The sequence below is a fragment of the Terrapene carolina genome, unplaced genomic scaffold (genome assembly GCF_002925995.2).
Source record: "Terrapene carolina triunguis isolate 2854851 unplaced genomic scaffold, T_m_triunguis-2.0 Scaffold558, whole genome shotgun sequence".
NCBI classification, from domain to species: Eukaryota; Metazoa; Chordata; order Testudines; family Emydidae; genus Terrapene; species Terrapene triunguis.
Genome location: NW_020664909.1, coordinates 9,310,400 through 9,329,739, shown reverse-complemented (window position 1 = coordinate 9,329,739; position 19,340 = coordinate 9,310,400). Strand labels below are relative to the sequence as shown.

At 38.0% G+C, this 19,340-nt stretch overlaps 1 protein-coding gene across 2 annotated transcripts in view; it reads right to left on the bottom strand.

The window, feature by feature from the left end:
• Positions 1-19,340, bottom strand: part of EPHA3 (EPH receptor A3) — a 318,240-nt gene that overhangs the window by 62,568 nt on the left and 236,332 nt on the right. The window contains exons 6-9 of one of the 2 annotated variants that reach the window (XM_024208613.2): positions 10,132-10,256; positions 5,412-5,574; positions 1,251-1,353; positions 709-776 (exon numbers count right to left, since the gene is read on the bottom strand). In XM_024208613.2, coding sequence (XP_024064381.2) covers positions 709-776; positions 1,251-1,353; positions 5,412-5,574; positions 10,132-10,256 — 459 coding nt within the window. The remainder of the gene's footprint in view (positions 1-708; positions 777-1,250; positions 1,354-5,411; positions 5,575-10,131; positions 10,257-19,340) is intronic. The other variant, XM_024208614.2, reaches the window with a different exon arrangement.

Genomic DNA, 19,340 nt, shown 5'->3' with positions numbered 1-19,340 from the left:
GTATCTTTATAAATTGCTATTTGGTGATTGTAAAATAAGGCCCTGATCTAAAGACTATTGAGATCAATGGGAAGACTCCCATTCTCTTCAATAGGCTTTGTCAAGCCCTAAGAGAGCACAACTAAATGCTTCACTCTTGTTAGCTGGCTTCCGTGCATTAAGACATTACACAGAACATGTTCATTAAGCACAGTGAAATTTGTAAATGATACCACTTAGCAGGCATTCCTGTCTTCAGAAACTGCTCCAAAATCTCTTTCAATAAATTGAACCTAATTCAAATCGAAGTTTATTAGCAGACCAACTTTGTCAAGTAAACTGTTTTTGTTGATTAAGATAGGATTCACTGTTTTTGTTGTTTGCTTAGGAAAATGTTATTTAGATGTCACCAATGGTTAATAATAAGGCAGTTGATGCTATGCTTCGCATTTCAGTAATGCACAGCTTAATCGATGTAGTATTACTAATCACATGTATCATTTGGGAACAGCCAACACTTTTTTGTTCATTACTAATCTGACCTTGGAGGAAAGAGGTTGAAACAAAGATTAATTAGTGGGGAGAACTCTTCTCCACAAAAGAAAAAAAAATCTTTTCTCCCAATTGCATTTCAATTTATTAGTTTCCTTTTTATTTAATCTGAAAAACATCAGTTGTCTTAGGGATTCACTTTGTAAAACAGGAAATTATAAGTCTTCAGTAACTTACAATGTCCATTACCAAAATGCAGCCTCTTCTCATCAGCACCATGTTTAGATTTGTTATAGCCACAGAATCTACAAGCAACAGAGAAAAAATATGAAGAAACATATAAAAGTTTATATGTTAATTGCATATGGAAACAGAATAAAATGTTTTCCCTAAACAATTAAATGCCTGTTTGAAAGTTTAATGATATTTACATTCTCTGTACCCTACAGAGGCAAACTATGTTCTCAGGGAATACAAGGCAATTGACTAATGAGAGGATTTGGTGATTTTTGACCCCTACAGTTTAGTTCTACAATTGCCTAAGAATGTGTTTGTAGCATTTTTTAACAACTGCTGTATGATTGGTGCTGCTATTGTTAGCAGGCTCATTACAGAGTATGCAACAGTGCTCTGAGCTGGTAGGCTGCACACAATGGGAAGGTGAAGTCCAACTATTTTACTGCCTGACAGCATTTGATTGACTGTGCTCATCAAGTCACCGTGGCAGATGATGGAAAATGGAAGTAGGTGTAAATGTGTAAGACAGATGATGAACTAACCTCCCAATCAGGACGTACACCACGACTGTGAGGAGAATAATTGCTACGGCAGCTGAAATGGCAATCATTACAACCTGGCTATTTTCGCTGGAGATGGAGAATGCTGGAAAGTTAACAAACTAATGTAAATAAATTTAAAAAATTGCATTAAACACATCACAGCACACAAACCCAGGGCAGCTAATAAATTAGGTAACCACTGCTTTGTTCTGAACTTTGAAAACACCTTCCTGCCCTATTCTTAAGTAATTCTTCATCATATACAAACATATGGAGAGAAAGGGAAAGTTTCCCCTCATTGCAAATTTGCAGAGTTTTTTTCTGATAAAAAATATTGTTGTTATTGTTATGGACGCTGCTGCTGCTAATATCTATTATTGTCATTCCTGAGGGAGGGTGACATTTTTAGGGAAGAAGTCCAAGCAAGTCAATACCTATAATTATTATTTACACTTCTATAAGATACTGTAGCTGAGGATCTCAAAGGGCTTTAGTGAGCTAAGCCCCATAATATCCTTGTGAGGCAAGGGATTATTATCCTAATTTTACATTTGGGAAGAAACTGGATGGGAAAAATGCCTCTTCGGAATTGGGGCAACAAGTTTGTGGGCTGTTGAGCAGAGGGAAATGGAGAGAAGGAGCTCCAAGATGGTAAGAATCTATAAATGAATTCAGGGAAGCAACTCACTATGAGGTTCCATGGGGAAGAACTCCTTAGTGATGGCTCAGTTTCTACATTGAAAGAAGTCACTATGCATTATGGGCATGACCTACCTCATGTTCCACAGATTAGAGACATACAACAGGGCTTGTGTGGCCTTGGTAGTCTAGTAATTGTGATCAAATTGTGGGAAATTTCATATCTATCCATATAAAATGTACAGCTATTATGGTGATATATATTTATAGTTGTGGCCTGTCACCTCTTCTCTAAAGGTATTGGTCTTCTTCTTTCTATTTATCTTACAGTGGCATCTTCAATGTGTACATATTTTAATCATGTTAAAAACAACCTAAAATGAACAGAAGTGATCTTTTCCCCCTTATCATTGCTACCATTAATGACTTTTTCTTGGTACTCCTTGTTGGTCAGTTATTCTAAAAGATGAAGGTCACCACAATAACCATTTGAAACTAAGTGATTTTAAAACAAGGAGCTCAGTTATTTCCCGGAATAAGAGCTGGGTGAAAAAACAGTTCACATACCTCAAACATTCAAACATGTCAAGTGCAAGACCATTTGGCTTCTTGCTAAATTTCTGTGTTTATTTTTATGACATTGTAATCTCTGAACAGAATGTTTCTTAAACCTCAGACTCTCAATCCTTATTACAAGTCTTGTATCTTTATAAATCGCTATTTGGTGATTGTAAAATAAGGCCCTGATCTAAAGACTATTGAGATCAATTGAAAGACTCTCTAGTGCCCCAATTACAAATAAAGGACTCATACTTGCAAATGTTTACTTATTTCAGTAGTCCTTACATTAACTGTGCCAATGACTTCAGTCAGGATACTTATGTGAGTAAAAGTGTGCCGGATATAACCCCACAAGAGAAGAGTTAATTCATTAAATTGGATTATGTTATTAAATTATTGAAAAAAACAATTTAATTTCTCTTGGAACTTCTTACACTGGATGTTTGTTTTATGCTCAGAGAGTGTAAATTGCCCATGTGCACAGGACCAGTATAAGGTCTGTGCACTACTTTGCTCCCATGTATATGGTGCATTGGCCTGGAATAGGTACCCTGAACTCTGCAGGAAGGGTGACCATTCTGAAAACATTTTCATCCCATTCACAGACTGAAATTTTATCTTGCAAATTTTTCAGCTGGATTTTTTTTTTTTTAAATAAGCTTTTTTTTTTGGTTAACTTTTTGAAATCTGTCATTTTTGAAAAAAATCCACCCCGTTAGTAAGCTGACTAGTCAAAACTTGCAAGGCAAAATACCCTGGAAAATGATCAGTGGAAAATGGGCCATATTGCCTGAAAGGGCCACATAACAGATGACAAATGACAAATAAAAACTGACAACTGGGCTGAAGAAAACCAAGCTAAACCTTTCTTCTAAAGTTACTGTCAAAAAAAATAAGGAACATTTAAATAAAAAAAAGAAAGAAAGAAAAGAAAATTATTTGGCAAAACGTTTCACATTCAAATAAAGCCCATTTATGACTCCCCCCCCCCACCCATCTCTAGTTGCATGGCTCAAACTGTTTTTCCAAGCAAAAATGAAGGGGTATTGGCAGTTCAATTTTCAAACGTGGAAGAGTGCTGCACTGAAACAGAGCATTCTAACTGCCTGCATAGGTAATTTTGCTCATGTAAAGAGTCTCATTGTGACTCACTGCAAACTATTTATGCGTGCAAAGGTAAACTGGTATTACTCATGTTATGCATGTGCATAAATGTTTGCTTGACTGGGGCCTAAGTATATAAGGTCTCGATTCAGCATTGATTTCAATGGAATAACTTGTTCTTAATGTGAGATACATACTTAGTACACTGCTGAATCAGTATCTAAATGCACAGCTTGTGTGCCTACATACTGATCTAAGGCCAGGTCTACACTACAAACTTACATCGGTATAACTACGTTGTTCGGGGGGATGAAAAATCCACCCCACCCTCCGTGCGACCCAGTCATACCAACCTAACCTCCAGTGTAGATAGCACTATGTCAACGGAAGAGGTTCTCCCTTCAACATAGCTACTGACTCTCAGCCCTAGTCTACACTACAAAGTGAGGTTGATGTAAGCTGCCTTACATCAACCTAACGCTGCAAGTGTTTACAGTAAAATGTAGCTCCCACCAATGTAACTTGCCCACTCCACCTCCGTGAGCGGCATGGTGCTTAAGTCGATGCAGTTAGGTCGATGCAGTGTCAGTGTAGACACTGCGTTCCTTACATCGACTGTTGCTGCCTTTCAGAATCTATCCCACAATGCCCCACACTGACAGTTAAATCAGTGCAAGCGCTCCTGGTGAGGATGTGCACCGCCAACACAAGATGCACAGTGTGGACATGCAAAAGCAATTTAATTACTGCGGTGGCTGTATGCTGACGTAACTTAGATCAACTTAATTTTGCAGCGTAGACTTTCCCTCCTGGAGGTGGATTAACTACACCAAAAGGAGAAACTCTGCCATCAGCATAGTAGCAGCACTGCAGCGTTTTAAGTGTAGACATGCCCTTAGAATTGAAATGTAATATTTGGACAAGCTACTACTGACCCTCTATTTGAAAACTGGGCCCAAAGTTTCCTCAGAGGAGAAACATCAGGAAAGGTACACTGGACTCCATAACTTTTAGTGTTTCTTTTAAAAACATCTCTAAGTCTTTAAAATTGCTCTTTTGACATTCTAACTTCAGACAGGACCAGCTCTTTCAGTGCTAATGAAACAAATAAAATAACCACTCAACTTTGTACTTCTTTAGTAGCTCCATCTAAAACACTCAAAGTGTTTCATAAAGGCTAGTGATTAAACCTCATATTGCAACTGTCAGGTGGATAAGTATTGTCTCCACCTTATAAAAGAGAAAACTGAGTCACAGCATTAAATGACTTGCTTAAGGGTCACACAGAAATTTAGTGGCCGCTATGGGAATAGAACTTCCATTGTCTAAATCCAGCCCTGGGATTTAACTGAAACACCATCCTTCTTCTCCTGATTATACCAAATTCACCTCATGGCTACTTAAGGCAAGAAGCTATGCTCTTCGGTGATGAGGATAATTATGCACTGACTTATGGGAATAGAGGAAAAATGAGACCCTCGTTCTCTTGGAGCACCGAGTTTTTACAGTTCGCAGAGTGAGGCAACAAGCTTGGAATATTATGACATTATTAGGCTGTTACTGTATCAGACTTCCTTCCTCAGCAGGAGCTGCCATCGAGCATAGGATCATATTAATTCTGGCAACAGGAATAAGATAGGACAGGGAATGGAAGAAAATATCACCTGTGCTATTTACAGTACACTCTATATAGCATATTTCAATTTTAATGATAAACTATAAAATTATATAGTTATATTGCCCAAAAAGACACATAATAAATAGTTACAAATCACATTTGCTAAACTAAACTAGAGAGGGAATGAAGCTAGCCATTATTGGGCAGGAAAACACTTAGTCATTTGAAATAATACATACAATCTGGACTGGTTTCAAACTCAAATTTGCGGCTGTTTGTTCCATATCCAGCTGCTGTCCGGGCTCGGATTTGGAAGACGTAGGTGGTATCAGGTTTGAGGCCACTGATGGTAACGTTGGTGCCTCTCGCTCTCAGAATAGTATAACTTGTCTCTTGTTCCTGCTTTGGGGAAAGAAAACTGCTACATTAAAACCCAACATACTCCAAATCAATTAAAGCAACACCGTGTTTACTACAATATTACCCAAGAAGCATTGTCAAGTTTTTTCAGTACTAACAATTACGAACTAAGTAAACTTTGTGCAGCCATGCAATTTAAATCATCATGGATCTGCAGATGAGCAAGAATCTCAAATCATTAGGGATTCTTTTACCTGGCACTATATATTCTATTTATGAGACATTTTATTTAACATTTTGCTATTGCTTCGCCTATACTATTCACTTGTACTATTACATGAAAATGACAATAAAAATGTTATTTAAAACCCATAAACCCCCCCAGCATCTCCAACTGCACCACATTAGAAGCCAATTTAAGTCCATTTAGAACCTTTAGTGCCTTGCAGCCCTATAGCTTTGGCTCAGCTTTTACTGCTATATGTTTTACAAGTCATTTTTTACCTTTATAGCAATAAGAATACTACTCAAGAACTTTACCTTAGTTTTACACACAGGTTAATAGAACTATATAGCACTTAAACTCTGGACCTGACCTTGCAGTCCTCTCTCATGCCAAAACACCCTAAAGTCAGTGGAGGCTTTGCCTGAGTGAGGTCTGGGCTGTAAGCATCAGAGCGGTCAATGTATCTGCTTTTTCCCCGTCTGCCAAAGAATAATGTGTAATATCCATATCTATATATGTGTATATATACACTATGTATATGTATATATATTTGTGTGTATACACATACATACACACACACAAAAAGCACCATCAGAAAAAAAATAAAAAACACTAATCTCTATATTAGTGTTTTATATATTTATTTTTCTGACAGTGTGTTTTGTATGTAAAAATAGACAACTTAGCGAGTTTGGGCACATTTTATACCTTGCAAAAAGTTAATTCTGCTAAGAAAATGACTCAGACCCACCTGTAACCACATAGTCCAATGATTTAAACACTTGCTGCTTTATATTGTTTGTAGTTTTAAGACTGTGCTGTGCTAAAATGGCGTTTTTGGCTTCCTAAAATGGCAGCTGGTTCCCGCCTCAGGAAAAGCCTGGATAGAAGCTATACATGTGGGGAGCTGTGAGGAACTCAACTGCTTTTGATCACAGACGTTCATGTGAAACTCCTTTTTTTTTGTTTTTGTTTCAAAAGTTGCTTTATTGCTTGGAAGACTTCACGCTCAAAGCAAAACTCTGCTGGGTTCACTGAGTTTTGCCAGCTGAACTGAATTTCAAGTGCGTGTTGAGAGTAGGCACACTCACCTAGCTTTGCATTTACTGTAAAGTTTCACAGAGCATTAACATGAGTTTGGAAGGTACTATATATACCCATGAAAGTACTAAATTGAATACTGAAGTATCGATACTGAGCTTGGAAACTACCCTACATACTCTCAGGGCCAAGGCATGCTTATTTTACTCACGTGACTACTTCTATTAACTAGGGCTGCCTTAGAGCATATTTACATGACTTTGTAAATCCAGGTCTGTGGGACCCGAGCTTGCGGTCTTGCCATTTCCAAGCCTACGCTTGAGTGTCCACACCGCATTTGAAATCTGGTTTTACATTTGCTGGGCCCAGGTCTCAGAGTTGTACAAATGTCCATACTGCATTATACAGACCTACCTCAGGTCTGCAGCTTGAGCTGCGTCCACACTGCAAAATGTCAAGGCTTGGACCCGAGTCACGGTGGGACATGGCCTCCAATCCACCCTCTACCCCCTACCTCCCTAGGACCTGAGTAAAACGGATTTGTGTGGACCGAAGGGGGGTTGGTTTCAAACCTGAGTGTGAGCCCGGGCTTAATGTGAAGTGTAGACACACCTTTAGAGACTCAAATCCCAATTCACAAAAGTACTGAAGCATGTACCAAACATTAAGCACGTGAGTGATCTAATTGACATCGATAAGACTACTCACGTGCATAAAAGTAGGCACACATTTAAGTACCTTCCAGAATCAGGGTCTTAAATAGGACTCCTTGTGAGTACAAATTGGACTAGATTTATCCCTGAAAAATTATCTACAAAAGCCTCTCTCATGGTCCATTTGATTTCAGACTAAGAATAAAAAAGAAATCGGTAATTCATTTTATCTGGAACTTCGGCCCCTCTCAACAAAATAAAGCTTTTAATTAAATGTTTAAATATACAGAAAAAAAAATCAGTATGATATGTGTATATATAGTTTGAACGGATAGTCAGTTTTATCTGACTTTAAGTTATTTCTATGCAATGCAAACTTTTCCTTATGCATCCAGGAACCTGAGAAGAGAACACATGGTCATGGCTGTATCCGTTAATACCACTCAATGCTACTCAGTAAATAAATGTTCAAAACTGTGATATGGTGGATATCATAGTATCTTAGTTTATGGTAAACTGCATAAGACATATGTTTTTTATGTCAATTTGTATGTTAATAGTAATCAAATCAGCATAACACCACACACAAGCCTTGGTTTATCTTCCATGGGGGAGGAACTTCAGAGATATTGCACTCTATTCACCACAAGCAGCAAGAATATACAAGAAGAAAAGAGAGTGTTTGCCATGCAGAACTTTAACCAAACACTCAGTTTGTTGATGAATTAAAAACTTGACCCGCAAAGTGTTTCTACATAAGCATTTCCTCATAGTATACTAGATACCATCTTTAATGGCGAGAAAATCCTGCTGCTGTTAGTTTTTCATGTGCAATGAAAATTGGGCAATTTTAATCTATATTTTATTAAAGGTACTTCAGCTAAGTTTAACATTTATAGTGGCAACATTAGTAAGAGTGAAGGCTGTGTTCTTTTTTCATATACATAGTCTTTATACTGTATTAGAAGGAATGTTTTATGTAACTCTTGTGGGTAGCACACATAAAGAACAAAAAGGAGTTGAAACCTCTTCAAAAGCAATATATAAATGCAATAATATCCCCCTTCATCCAGAATCTAAACAGTACACTAATATGACAACACTTAGAAAATTCACATCACATAGCTGACCTAGCCCCAAAAATGAGAGAGCTGGAATTTGAATGCAACTTAAATCTAACTGTCTATAGCTTGCTCTCTACCCTCAAGATCACAAACAGCTTTCTTTTTCTTTATCTTTTCTTTTATTAAATTAATCTGCTGCACAAATGGCAACATCACTGTTGAGGGGCACAAATATCTTAATCGAGTGAAACTGCTATTAAAACCTAGTTGCCATATATATCAATGGTACTTCTGGGTACATTTTCAAAGCAGCTTGTGCAAGTCATTATGACGAGCCACTGTGTAACATGTACATATATTTATCCATGTGGGAAAAGTTGCAAATTTTCTCCCCAAATAATTTTAATAACCAGAGAGTTGGTTTGGAAGATATCAATATATGCCCAGGTTCTATATATTTGTACATCAAAATAGGGCACCCTTAAGACCTAGAGTAGCAAACTTTTAATAAAAGTGAGTAGACATATTGATTCAGAAGATCTATTTGCATGAATTGTGAGAGTAAGGATTTGCAGGATTGGGCCTTTAGGCCACAATTCAGCAAAGAATTTAAGCATGTGCTTAATGTTAAGCACATGTATCTTTCCACTGATTACAATGGGACTACTCACATGCTTAAAGTCAAGCACATGCTTAAGTGCTTTGCGGAACTGGGGCATTATTTTGTACTACTCCCGTAGCTGTGTTGGTTTTACAATGTAAATAATGGGGGGAAAGTGGTAAAAATTCACTTTTAACACTTGTGTAGGCAGCTTGCCAAGAGCTAAGTATTTGTATAGATAAGCCCTTTGTTCAATTCACTTGATTTAAACTAATTCAGAATAACGTACTCTTATTCTGGAATAAGAGTGTCCACACATGAAGTTAATCAGGAAGAGTTATTGAGATTTAAATCCACACCCTTCTTTATTCCAGATAAATTTGCATGTGTGGACAAGCCCTGAGACTTCATTATCTTTACAAAATATATGATGTATCGACAAACCACTTAAAATATAATACTATTGTCAAAATAAAGCAAAGTAAATTTAGTGGTGCACTTCCCTAGTTTTATTTTCTTCCTTTGCATGTATTCATTTATTCACTAATTAGTAAAATTCAGTCATTCACAATGGGTCTCCCAGTCTTTACAGTGCATTACTGGAGTGATGTAAATTGTAAACAAGACACTAAACAGAGAGATCTAATTCCTCTCAATTCACTTTTTTGCAAATATTTTTTATGCTGCACTGAAACACCAGCTCATTAGTATATGCTTATTTGAAACATAATATATTTGAGTAAATACAACGGAGAAGAAAAAGGCTGCTTTACATTTCACCTGTTTTAATCTCTACACTAATTTTGGAGCATTCTGACATGAATTTGATGCACAACACTACTTACCAACTTTTTTCAGATTCTCATCATATTCTCCCTATTATTATTAAATTGAACAGTGTCAATATTTAGTTGCCACTGCGAGTGAGTGAATGGGTGCATCCTACCAGCTTTAGTGAAGGGAAGAAGAAATTATTTCATTACACAGACCTCCCCTTCAATCCTTTCCTCCCACCTTTTCGTAGTACTTGACCTCGTAGTCCAAGATGATGCCGTTAGGCTGCTCGGGTTCTTGCCAAGACAGAGAGACACTATTTCGGGATGTCCGGTCTTTCCTAATTATTGTGATGGGGGATGGGGCTGTAAGGAGAGGAAGGTAGGGGAGAGAAAAAAAAAGCAAATGGAGTTTATCACTGTTCTAATCCTTGGCAAGGAGGTATTGTTTCCATTTAAAAGACTCCTGAGTATAGGCCTGGCCCTGTATCAACACTCAGCAGCTGGATTATAGTCTTGGTACACATGTCTTGAAGCATACTGGCCTGAAGGAAAGTGAGCTGAAACTTTCTGTTACTGGTGGACTAGTGGCAAGACAGCAGATGTTTTCAATCTGCTACTATAATGTAAGCAATAAAATACATCTGATATATTAAAAAAAAACCCCAAAATAATGGTACTACCTATTTGTTATAATGTTGCAGCATTATTATTACCAGGCTCCGCAGATCATTGACAACGTTTTCATATGCAAGGATATGACAGGACTGGAATACATTACATACAAGGAGTCTCATGGTATCCATAGTTAATAATAATCAGCAGCATATTGCAGAATACATCCTTTTTTATGAGAGTATTTAGTAAGGATTCCCCTGATGCAAATTGTTCCCACATACATCGCATTTCCTTTACGGTGTTTCTTTTAAAATAAAAAATCTAAAATGCAAAGTACATGTGATTAAACTTACACTGCCAGTAATTTTATTTCTGAGATACATTAATCACAAGTATGGATGACAAGCTATGGCATGCCACCCACTAATCCACCATCCAAAACCTGGAAGTACTAGAGGTCTGGCAGTAAAAATCCTGATCTCATGAGATTTCCAACATAAAGAATTTCAATTAAGCTTCAGACCACCATTTTTTGGATGCTTTTCCAAACCAGCGCTGAAATCCTGGACTCTTGAAATCTGAGGCAAAGCTTCCATTTACTTCACGGGATCCATTCTTTCAAAGATTGGCCATCATCAGTTAGGAGAGGTAACTCAGCAGCTATGATATTTTTGCTGTTGGTAGATTTGTTAGTTTCAGCTACGATCCATTCCCAAGTATTAGCATAGTGCTGTTATGGATGGATTTCCAGTGCTGCAGGAGAACTTCTAAATGCCAGACAAATTGTTCTCATAAAAATTAAATAAATAAACCAACCCCCCGTTTCTAATCATACTTGATTTTGCTAAACTCTTTAAAGGACTGGAACATTGAAAAAATATATCCACCCCAGCCAAATGTATGTACTCTATATTCTGTATTTTTATATTCAACCCCGTTCTTTGCAATATACTCCCTAACAATATTTGCATTTCAGAAATACTCTCTCTTCATTCAAATCTAAGTAAACCTTTATCTTGCAGCAATTAACTATTAATGAATCTGGAGTTTTGGAGGATGGGGTGTAGGGGGTCTATCTTAATTTTACTTACATTGACCAGATCTACAAGCTCATTGTGCTTGTTGAAAAGCATTAAGCGAGGTATATAGGATTGGTTTGTAATGTATATCCTTGAGTAATTCCACACTTTCATAAGTATAGGCCACTGCTAGAGGCAAAGTATCAGTGTGATTAGCCTTTTGGACTGTTGTAGTATAGCAAGTGCTATGTTAAGTCAACCCCTCCTGCTTGCTGCTTTTATGCCCTTGTAAGTCATTTTTATGCCCTTCTAATTAATGGTATTTGTCATTTTTGTATTTGAACAGCATATCAAGCCCAGTACCCCATCTGGTAACGTTTCCCATTAAGTTAACACTCACAAAAATTATTAATAGTTAATAAATGATTAACAGAAATGGCTTTTCTCTGATAAATTACCGTAAGATTTACTATAATGTTTTGTTGAAACAGACCTAAATAATCGTATGTACTTCATAAGTGCTGTGTTAAAGCTTTCTTATAACAGTGTGTTAGTTATTTTAAACTTATTTATACATCTCTATGGATGTTACAAGTAACACATCTCACACCAGTTTATTAGAAAAGTGTTTGCTATGCATTTATCAATAGCAATTTACATTTATACAGCTCCTCTCTATCCTATGGATCCTGAAGAACCTTAGAAACTATATACACATAGCAGTTAACTGGTATGTGCACTGGTACTTGTGTGGAATAGATGGGAGGGGAAATTTTAATCACAGCAAAAATATTGTTAGACAAACTTCTTTGACGGGGTAGCAGGCCTTGTGGATGGGGGGAGGCGGTGGATGTGGTGTATCTTGACTTTAATAAGGTTTTTGATACTGTCTCGCATGACCTTCTCATAAACAAGCTAGGGAAATACAACCTAGATGGAGTTACTATAAGGTGGGTGCATAACTGGTTGGAAAATCGTTCCCAGTTATCAGTGGTTCACAGTCATGCTGGAAGGGCATAATGAGTGGGGTCCTGCAGGGATCGGTTCTGGGTCCAGTTCTGTTCATTATCTTCATCAATTATTTAGACAATGACAGAGAGTACACCTATAAAGTTTGCAGATGATACCAAGCTGGGAGGGGTTGCAAGTGCTTTGGAGGATAGGATTAAAATTCAAAATGATCTGGACAAACTGGAGAAATGGTCTAAAGTAAATAGGATGAAATTCAATAAGGACAAATGCAAAGTACTCCACTTAGGAATGAACAATCGGATGCACACATACAAAATGGGAAATGATTGCCTTGGAAGTAGTACTGCAGAAAGGGAACTGGGGGTCATAGTGGACTACAAGCTAAATATGAGTCAACAGTGTAACGCTGTTGCAAAAAAAGCAAACATCATTCTGGAATGTATTAGCAGGAGTATAGTAAGCAAGACACGAGAAGTAATTCTTTCGTTCTACTCCATGCTGATTAGGCCTCAACTGCAGTATTGTGTCCAGTTCTGGGCGCCACATTTCAGGAAAGATGTGGACAAACTGGAGAAAGTCCAGAGAAGAGCAATAAAAATGATCAAAGGGCTAGAAAACATGACCTATGAGGGAAGATTGAAAAAATTGGGTTTGTTTAGTCTGGAGAAGAGAAGACTGAGAGGGGACATGATAACAGTTTTCAAGTACATAGAAGGTTGTTACAAGGAGGAGGGAGAAAAATTGTTTTTTTTAACCTCTGAGGATAGGACAAGAAGCAATGGGCTTAAAGGGCTTAAATCAAGGGTGGTTTAGGCTGGACATTAGGAAAAACTTCCTAACTGTCAGAGTGGTTAAGCCCTGGAATAAATTGCCTAGGGAGGTTGTGAAATCTCCATCATTGGGGATTTTTAAGAGCATATTGGACAAACACCTGTCAGAGATGGTATCGATAATTTAGTCCTGCCTTGAGTGCAGGGGACTGGATTAGATGACCTATCGAGGTCCCTTCCAGTTCTATGATTCTATGGATCTTTAATGTCCACACAAAGTAGTGGTCTCATCTGAAACATTCAACCCACAGCATATTACTTAACTACAGCTGGCTATCCCAGGATTTTAACCTAACCTGCCAAGAAAACCAGGAATTTGAAACCCGATGTTTAAACTACTAATCTGCCCCCTCTAAAAGGGCTGCAAATGTTATTTCATTAAAAAAAAATATTAACCTCCAGCTCCTGCAGAAACAGTTTATCTAGTTTGGGAAAGGGTTATTTGTTTTTAAATGATAAACTGAATTCTCCATGTTTTGGGGCAGAGAGTTTAAAGAATAATAAAGAGCAATTTACTTTCTAAAGAAATGTTCTGTCCATTTTCCATATAATCTCGGCATGGGGTTTCCAGTCTGTTCTTGGAAATAGGGGACGAGTTTAAACTTCTTAGGTCCTTATTCAGGAAATCATCCCTATTCAGGATACCACTTGATCACATGCTTACGTCCACTGCAGTTAATGGGACTTAAACGCATATTTAAAGTGAGAAGAGTCAGTCAAAAGTAATTGACAGTATAAACTATTTTAAAAAAGAATGAGATCAGTCGTTAGGTCCTTCAAATAACCGTAAGAAGGTAGAGATTGAGGATTTCTCTCCAACCTGAACATTCTCAATAATTAGAATAACTTCAGACTGAAGAAAGATGTGTCCTATCAGCAGGACCAGCGGAGAACAGCTTCAAATTAAAAAAAAAAATCAATTTCTTTACATGCCATTTGGATTTTACTTTCTTCAAATGCTGCCAAAAACAAGCGGTGCTAGAATGTTTTGAATATACTTTGTCAATGGAGGCATTTTTGGCTGATGTAAACACAGACAATTTTATCGGTACAGTTTGCTAAAACAGGCATTTTGTGAACTGATTGTGTAAACATTCATTTAACACAACTCAGAGGTAATCTAAATGAAACTGTTTTACTTAGGAAAACGTATACAGATTTCAAGGAAAGACTGTAGGAAAAATGTTTAGGTTAAGACTTGTAATAAACCATGTTAAGATTGCCACGGGCATCATTAGGTGTTGGATAAAGCCTCATATATCAGTGTTCTAATGTTTGTATTGATGGTGTGATGTATCTATTATCAACCTTAACTTTCTCACAATGTAGGGTTTTTTTTGTTTTTTGATAACAATCTTATTGCATATGTACATCGTGAGTACTGAGAGATTAATTTTCCTTTATGAGTAAGGAAGGATGTATATTTTCAATACACATGAGCAATGTATACATCCATAAAATTATTTGTCTATATACTGTATGACTGGTTCTTGACCACTCTACTCAGTTAACATGCACAGACAGAACTCCCAACACTAGGGGAACTCAGACAAAATGCAATATAGGTTTATTGGGAAAATGTACTTTGTGCATTCAATATTGTTAGTTGGACTTTTGTGGCAACTGGGGACATGGATGTTGAAAAGGTAACAAATTGTATGGACTGCAGTGATCCAGGGAGCTTAAGCTCACAAGTGTAAAAACCTCTTCACTCATAACTGTTAAAAGTGCAAGCAAGTAACATGAAGGGTGTAGCAGAGAGGACAATAAAACTCTGCTGAAATTGATTTCCCAGAGAAACTGACCCCAACAGATCATTTGTTTCCCTCCAGTTTAATAGCAGCTGTATATAAATCTCCTTATTGACTTTTTTATTCCTTGGTTATTGTTTTCATATGTGACTGGTTTACAGATGTATATACTGTAAGTGAAATTTCCATGTCCTATGAGGGGGAAAGTTCAGAATTAACTCCAGGAAGCCATGTATATGCAACTGGTGAAATGTTTAAAGCCATCTTGTTTCTTGTTTAGTCCTGCTGGTCACAAATTACATTTTATTAAAAATCTCATAAAGTTATGTAGGATTTAGATCTAAAAAGGGTACAGGCCACTGTCTTCCAATGGTGAGGCACTCACTTAAATCAGGGCTGAAGCTGGCCCTGTATCTTTAAGGATAAAGCACTCCAAGTAAGTTCAAGTAGAAAGGATGGAAAATTAGTGCTTTAGAGAGGATTTGTTCAAGAGTGGGTCTGAGGCATTGGGAGTGCACTAGCTAGTTAAGAATGTTCCCTGAATGCAGGTTTTCCCCTGAACTATTTTAAAAAAGAGATTTTTTATTTATTGTGATCTGATGATATTATTACCTAATCTTGACGTTATAGTCTGAATAAACCCCACCCCATTCCCCATAGAGACTATGCCCCCTGTCTCTATAGGGAATCTCTATAGAGATTGACATGGAATGATGTATTTTAAATAGATTTAAGTTTTTACACTGAGGGTTTGGGTTGCTTGGGTAATGAGATACTGAGCCTCCCCTCTCAACACCACTTGTTCGCTTTCATCCCATCACTGGCACTACTGGCACCCTTGCTAGAAGTCCCACTGGAAAAAACAAGGACTGAATGGACATGAAGAAAAAACTGCTTTTCCACACATACGCCTCACAGAATACAGAAGGTACATTCATATCATAGAGCTATCTGGGGAAATCGCCATGCTGCCAGTGCTACGTGGCTAAATAAAAAGCTTAAGTGTTTATCTCAGTCAAGCATCTTTCACAACCAATTCTCTCTCTCTCAACAACAAAAAAAAAACAAACATTTTTTTCTTTCAACCAGACTTTACAGCAAGGAGAAACCAATACAGGGATGGTTTTGAGACTGAGCTCTCACAATTTTGGCTTTATCAGCATACCACTATCTACCAGCGCTCTATTTGTTGGACAGTCAAATGAAATGGCAGTGGAGGCACATCTACATATCTCAATAACTTCTATTAAAATTCTTTTTTTATGAACCATCGCATTTCTCTTTAGATTTGTGACTTCCCCCCCTCACTCCCTCCCCCATCCCAGGTTGGTATCTAACAATGGTTTATTCTTTAACATTGCTTATAAAAAAGCAGGAGTTGAAATATTTTTAATAGGGGATTTTCTTTGATTGCATTACAATGTACTCTCTTAATGAAGTGCAGTTAAACAAGCTGCCACCATATATAATGTTTTGCTAGAACAAATAATTACAAGGTTAGGCACATTCCAAAAAGGGTACAAACAGAGCATTGTATCAGGTGGCTCATAAGGCTTGTGGAAGAGAAAGGAAATAGTTATATTTTAATGACATCTTTGGAAACCTGCTAAACCCTACACCTCCCTCCCCCAGATACAATCATCCCACTCTTGAATGTGTGCACAGACACAGTCCTTTACCCTTTAATCTCCAGGATATGTAGTTAAACTAACATTGCACTTTTGTATGTGTTTTTGCACCTTTTGTTTAAGTTACTACAGACTCAATATATTTTTATGATGTGCACTGTGAAATGTCATCTGATTCTGTAGAGTCATTAAGCGATTTTCAAACCACATCGAATTCACCCTTCTTGTCCTCTCTTTTCTCCGGAGGACTGGAATTTGGGACTGTATCAAGCCCTGAGTCCGAGAGCATATGTCAGGATACAGTGCTCTGACCCTGGATCAAATCTTTGGTGGGACACACTGAGGCGTATGGAAAGGGTAATGGTTTCTGACAGCGGGCTGTCAGGAACGAACAGTTTACACTAAAAGAAAACAGAAAGATCCAGTGGTAGGAGGAGGAAGAAGAGATGTTAGCAGGGGGCATATGTTAACTTTGGAAGACGTGGAATTCAAACCTGGATGATAAGGGGCTGGTTTTGGTTGTATTCCAAACCAGGCTTTTTGTCTTAAAATCCTGTGGCTCTGCTTGTTTTTTTGTTAAAGTCAGTCTCCACTCCTGAGAATAGGCACCTGGGAGGGAAGCTTTCTCTGGGAAGCCTTTGGCTATTGGAACTTGACAGCTAATCTGCAACTTCTGGGACAACGTGGAATAACTGGTTCTGTTCTGGACATGTGTGACACTCTACAACAATGTTAAACTTAAGCTGTTTATTTTAGACAGTTTTAAAGGAACTTTTGCACTGCATGGATGGCCTCTTGCATCACAAAGAGGAAGGCTCAAATGTATTCTGCAGATGAGAGGACTTTAGAGTGACCAGATGTCCCAGATTTATAGGGACAGTCCCGATTTTTGGGTCTTTTTCTTATATAGGATCCTATTGCCCCTCGACCCCCTGTCCCGATTTTTCACACTTGCTGTCTGGTCAGCCTAGAGGACTATAGCGCTTGGCTGCAGACCCTGGGATGACAGCAGGCATTGCGCAAATGACAAAGAAAAGAGGGGAGGGCAAAGAATGCAAAGGGAAAAAAAGAAGCTCCAACAGGAACTGCACTAAAATACAGCTGGTTACTTTCACTCTTAAGCACAGAGGAAAGCCACATTCTGGGCAGCAGCTGTCACTGGACAAATGAGTATCAGGGGTAATTTCTCACCATAACAATTCATTTTTGAATTAAAAGCCGGCTTTATTAAGTTTTGCATTTTCACATCCTCACATCTCTCTCCCTCTCTCTCTCGCTGTGTGTTTTTGCTATCTCTTTTTAAACACCTGCTGCACTACAGGCAAAATGTTTGACTTACTCATATGCTTACCATGTGGGTGATAAATCACGGACACACCATGTCCATTTGAGAAGTATCAGGCTGCACTAGGCACTCACTAAAGAAACTAAAAATTATGGTTCCGTGGCATTCACAGTTGTTATTTCACAGAGGAGGGAAACCTCCTGTATGCTTTCATAAGGTTTCATCCTAAGGTACTCGTAACAACAATGTTATTCTTTCTATTCTCTGTATGAAATGGGAGGGTGCAAGAAGGAGGGAGAGAAAGCTTCTTAGCATTTCATATTTTCACTCAATATTTTTAAGGCTATATCAATTAGCCAACCAATTTAGCTTCCCCTGCCCAACCCCACTGTCAGGTTCCTTCATGCTTTCCTTTAGCCTCGTGCCTCCTGGTGTGAGCTTTCAAGAAAGAGGGAATTATTCACCATGACTGCAACACCAACTGTCAGATGCTTACTAGGCTATTGCTCTTCAGGAAACTAAGTTATCACCTCAATTGGAAAAATCCCTCCAATTTCTTAGAAATGTCATTAAGAACTACTCGTGTGTGTGTGTGTATGTCAGTATCTTAAACTGAACTCCTGCCCTGAACGGGCGCTGTTGGATTAAGGATTTTTGAGACAAACATCTTTTTTGTTCTGGGCAGCAGACCTGAAGTCCTTTAACTGGTCTGCCAGCAAATGTCATCAGAACAGCTTCAGTCTTGTTCCAGAATAGTGGGGTACACCGTGAACAGAAGCAATCTAAAAATGGTATGAAATCTTAATTATTTCAGAGACATTATTCTGTTTTCTTTCACTCTGCTTCTCCACAATTCTTTGTCATTTCATGGTTACACCAATGCAGATGAATTTTCAGTTCTTACTTTAATACACATTATCTCTGAACGACACTATTCTTTCATAGAACGGCTGCCCACCAGCTTCAGCTTTAAATGATCTAATCAGCATGAGCTGCTAAACTGCTTGCACTGGTAAACTCCAGCTAAAAAAATGCAACCTGCTCTGGACTTAAATGCTTTAGGCTGAAAGCATTTCATAATAAATGAAAAGTGACTTCCACTCTTCTAAGCACTTCCAGGAGAGATGCTGGTGTCCAAACTAGACAACCCTACAGCCTTTCATTTTGAGCCACCTCTACCACTGGCAGGTTGGAAACAGTTACTCAGTGTCAAAAGTCTACAGAATAAGTTTGGATTTCAGAGCATGCCAGTCTACAAGAGTCTGATGAGGTGGTGACGCTTTAGGGCTTGTCTACACTACTGCCTAAGTTGATGTAACTTACATTGCTCAGGGGTGTGAAAAAACC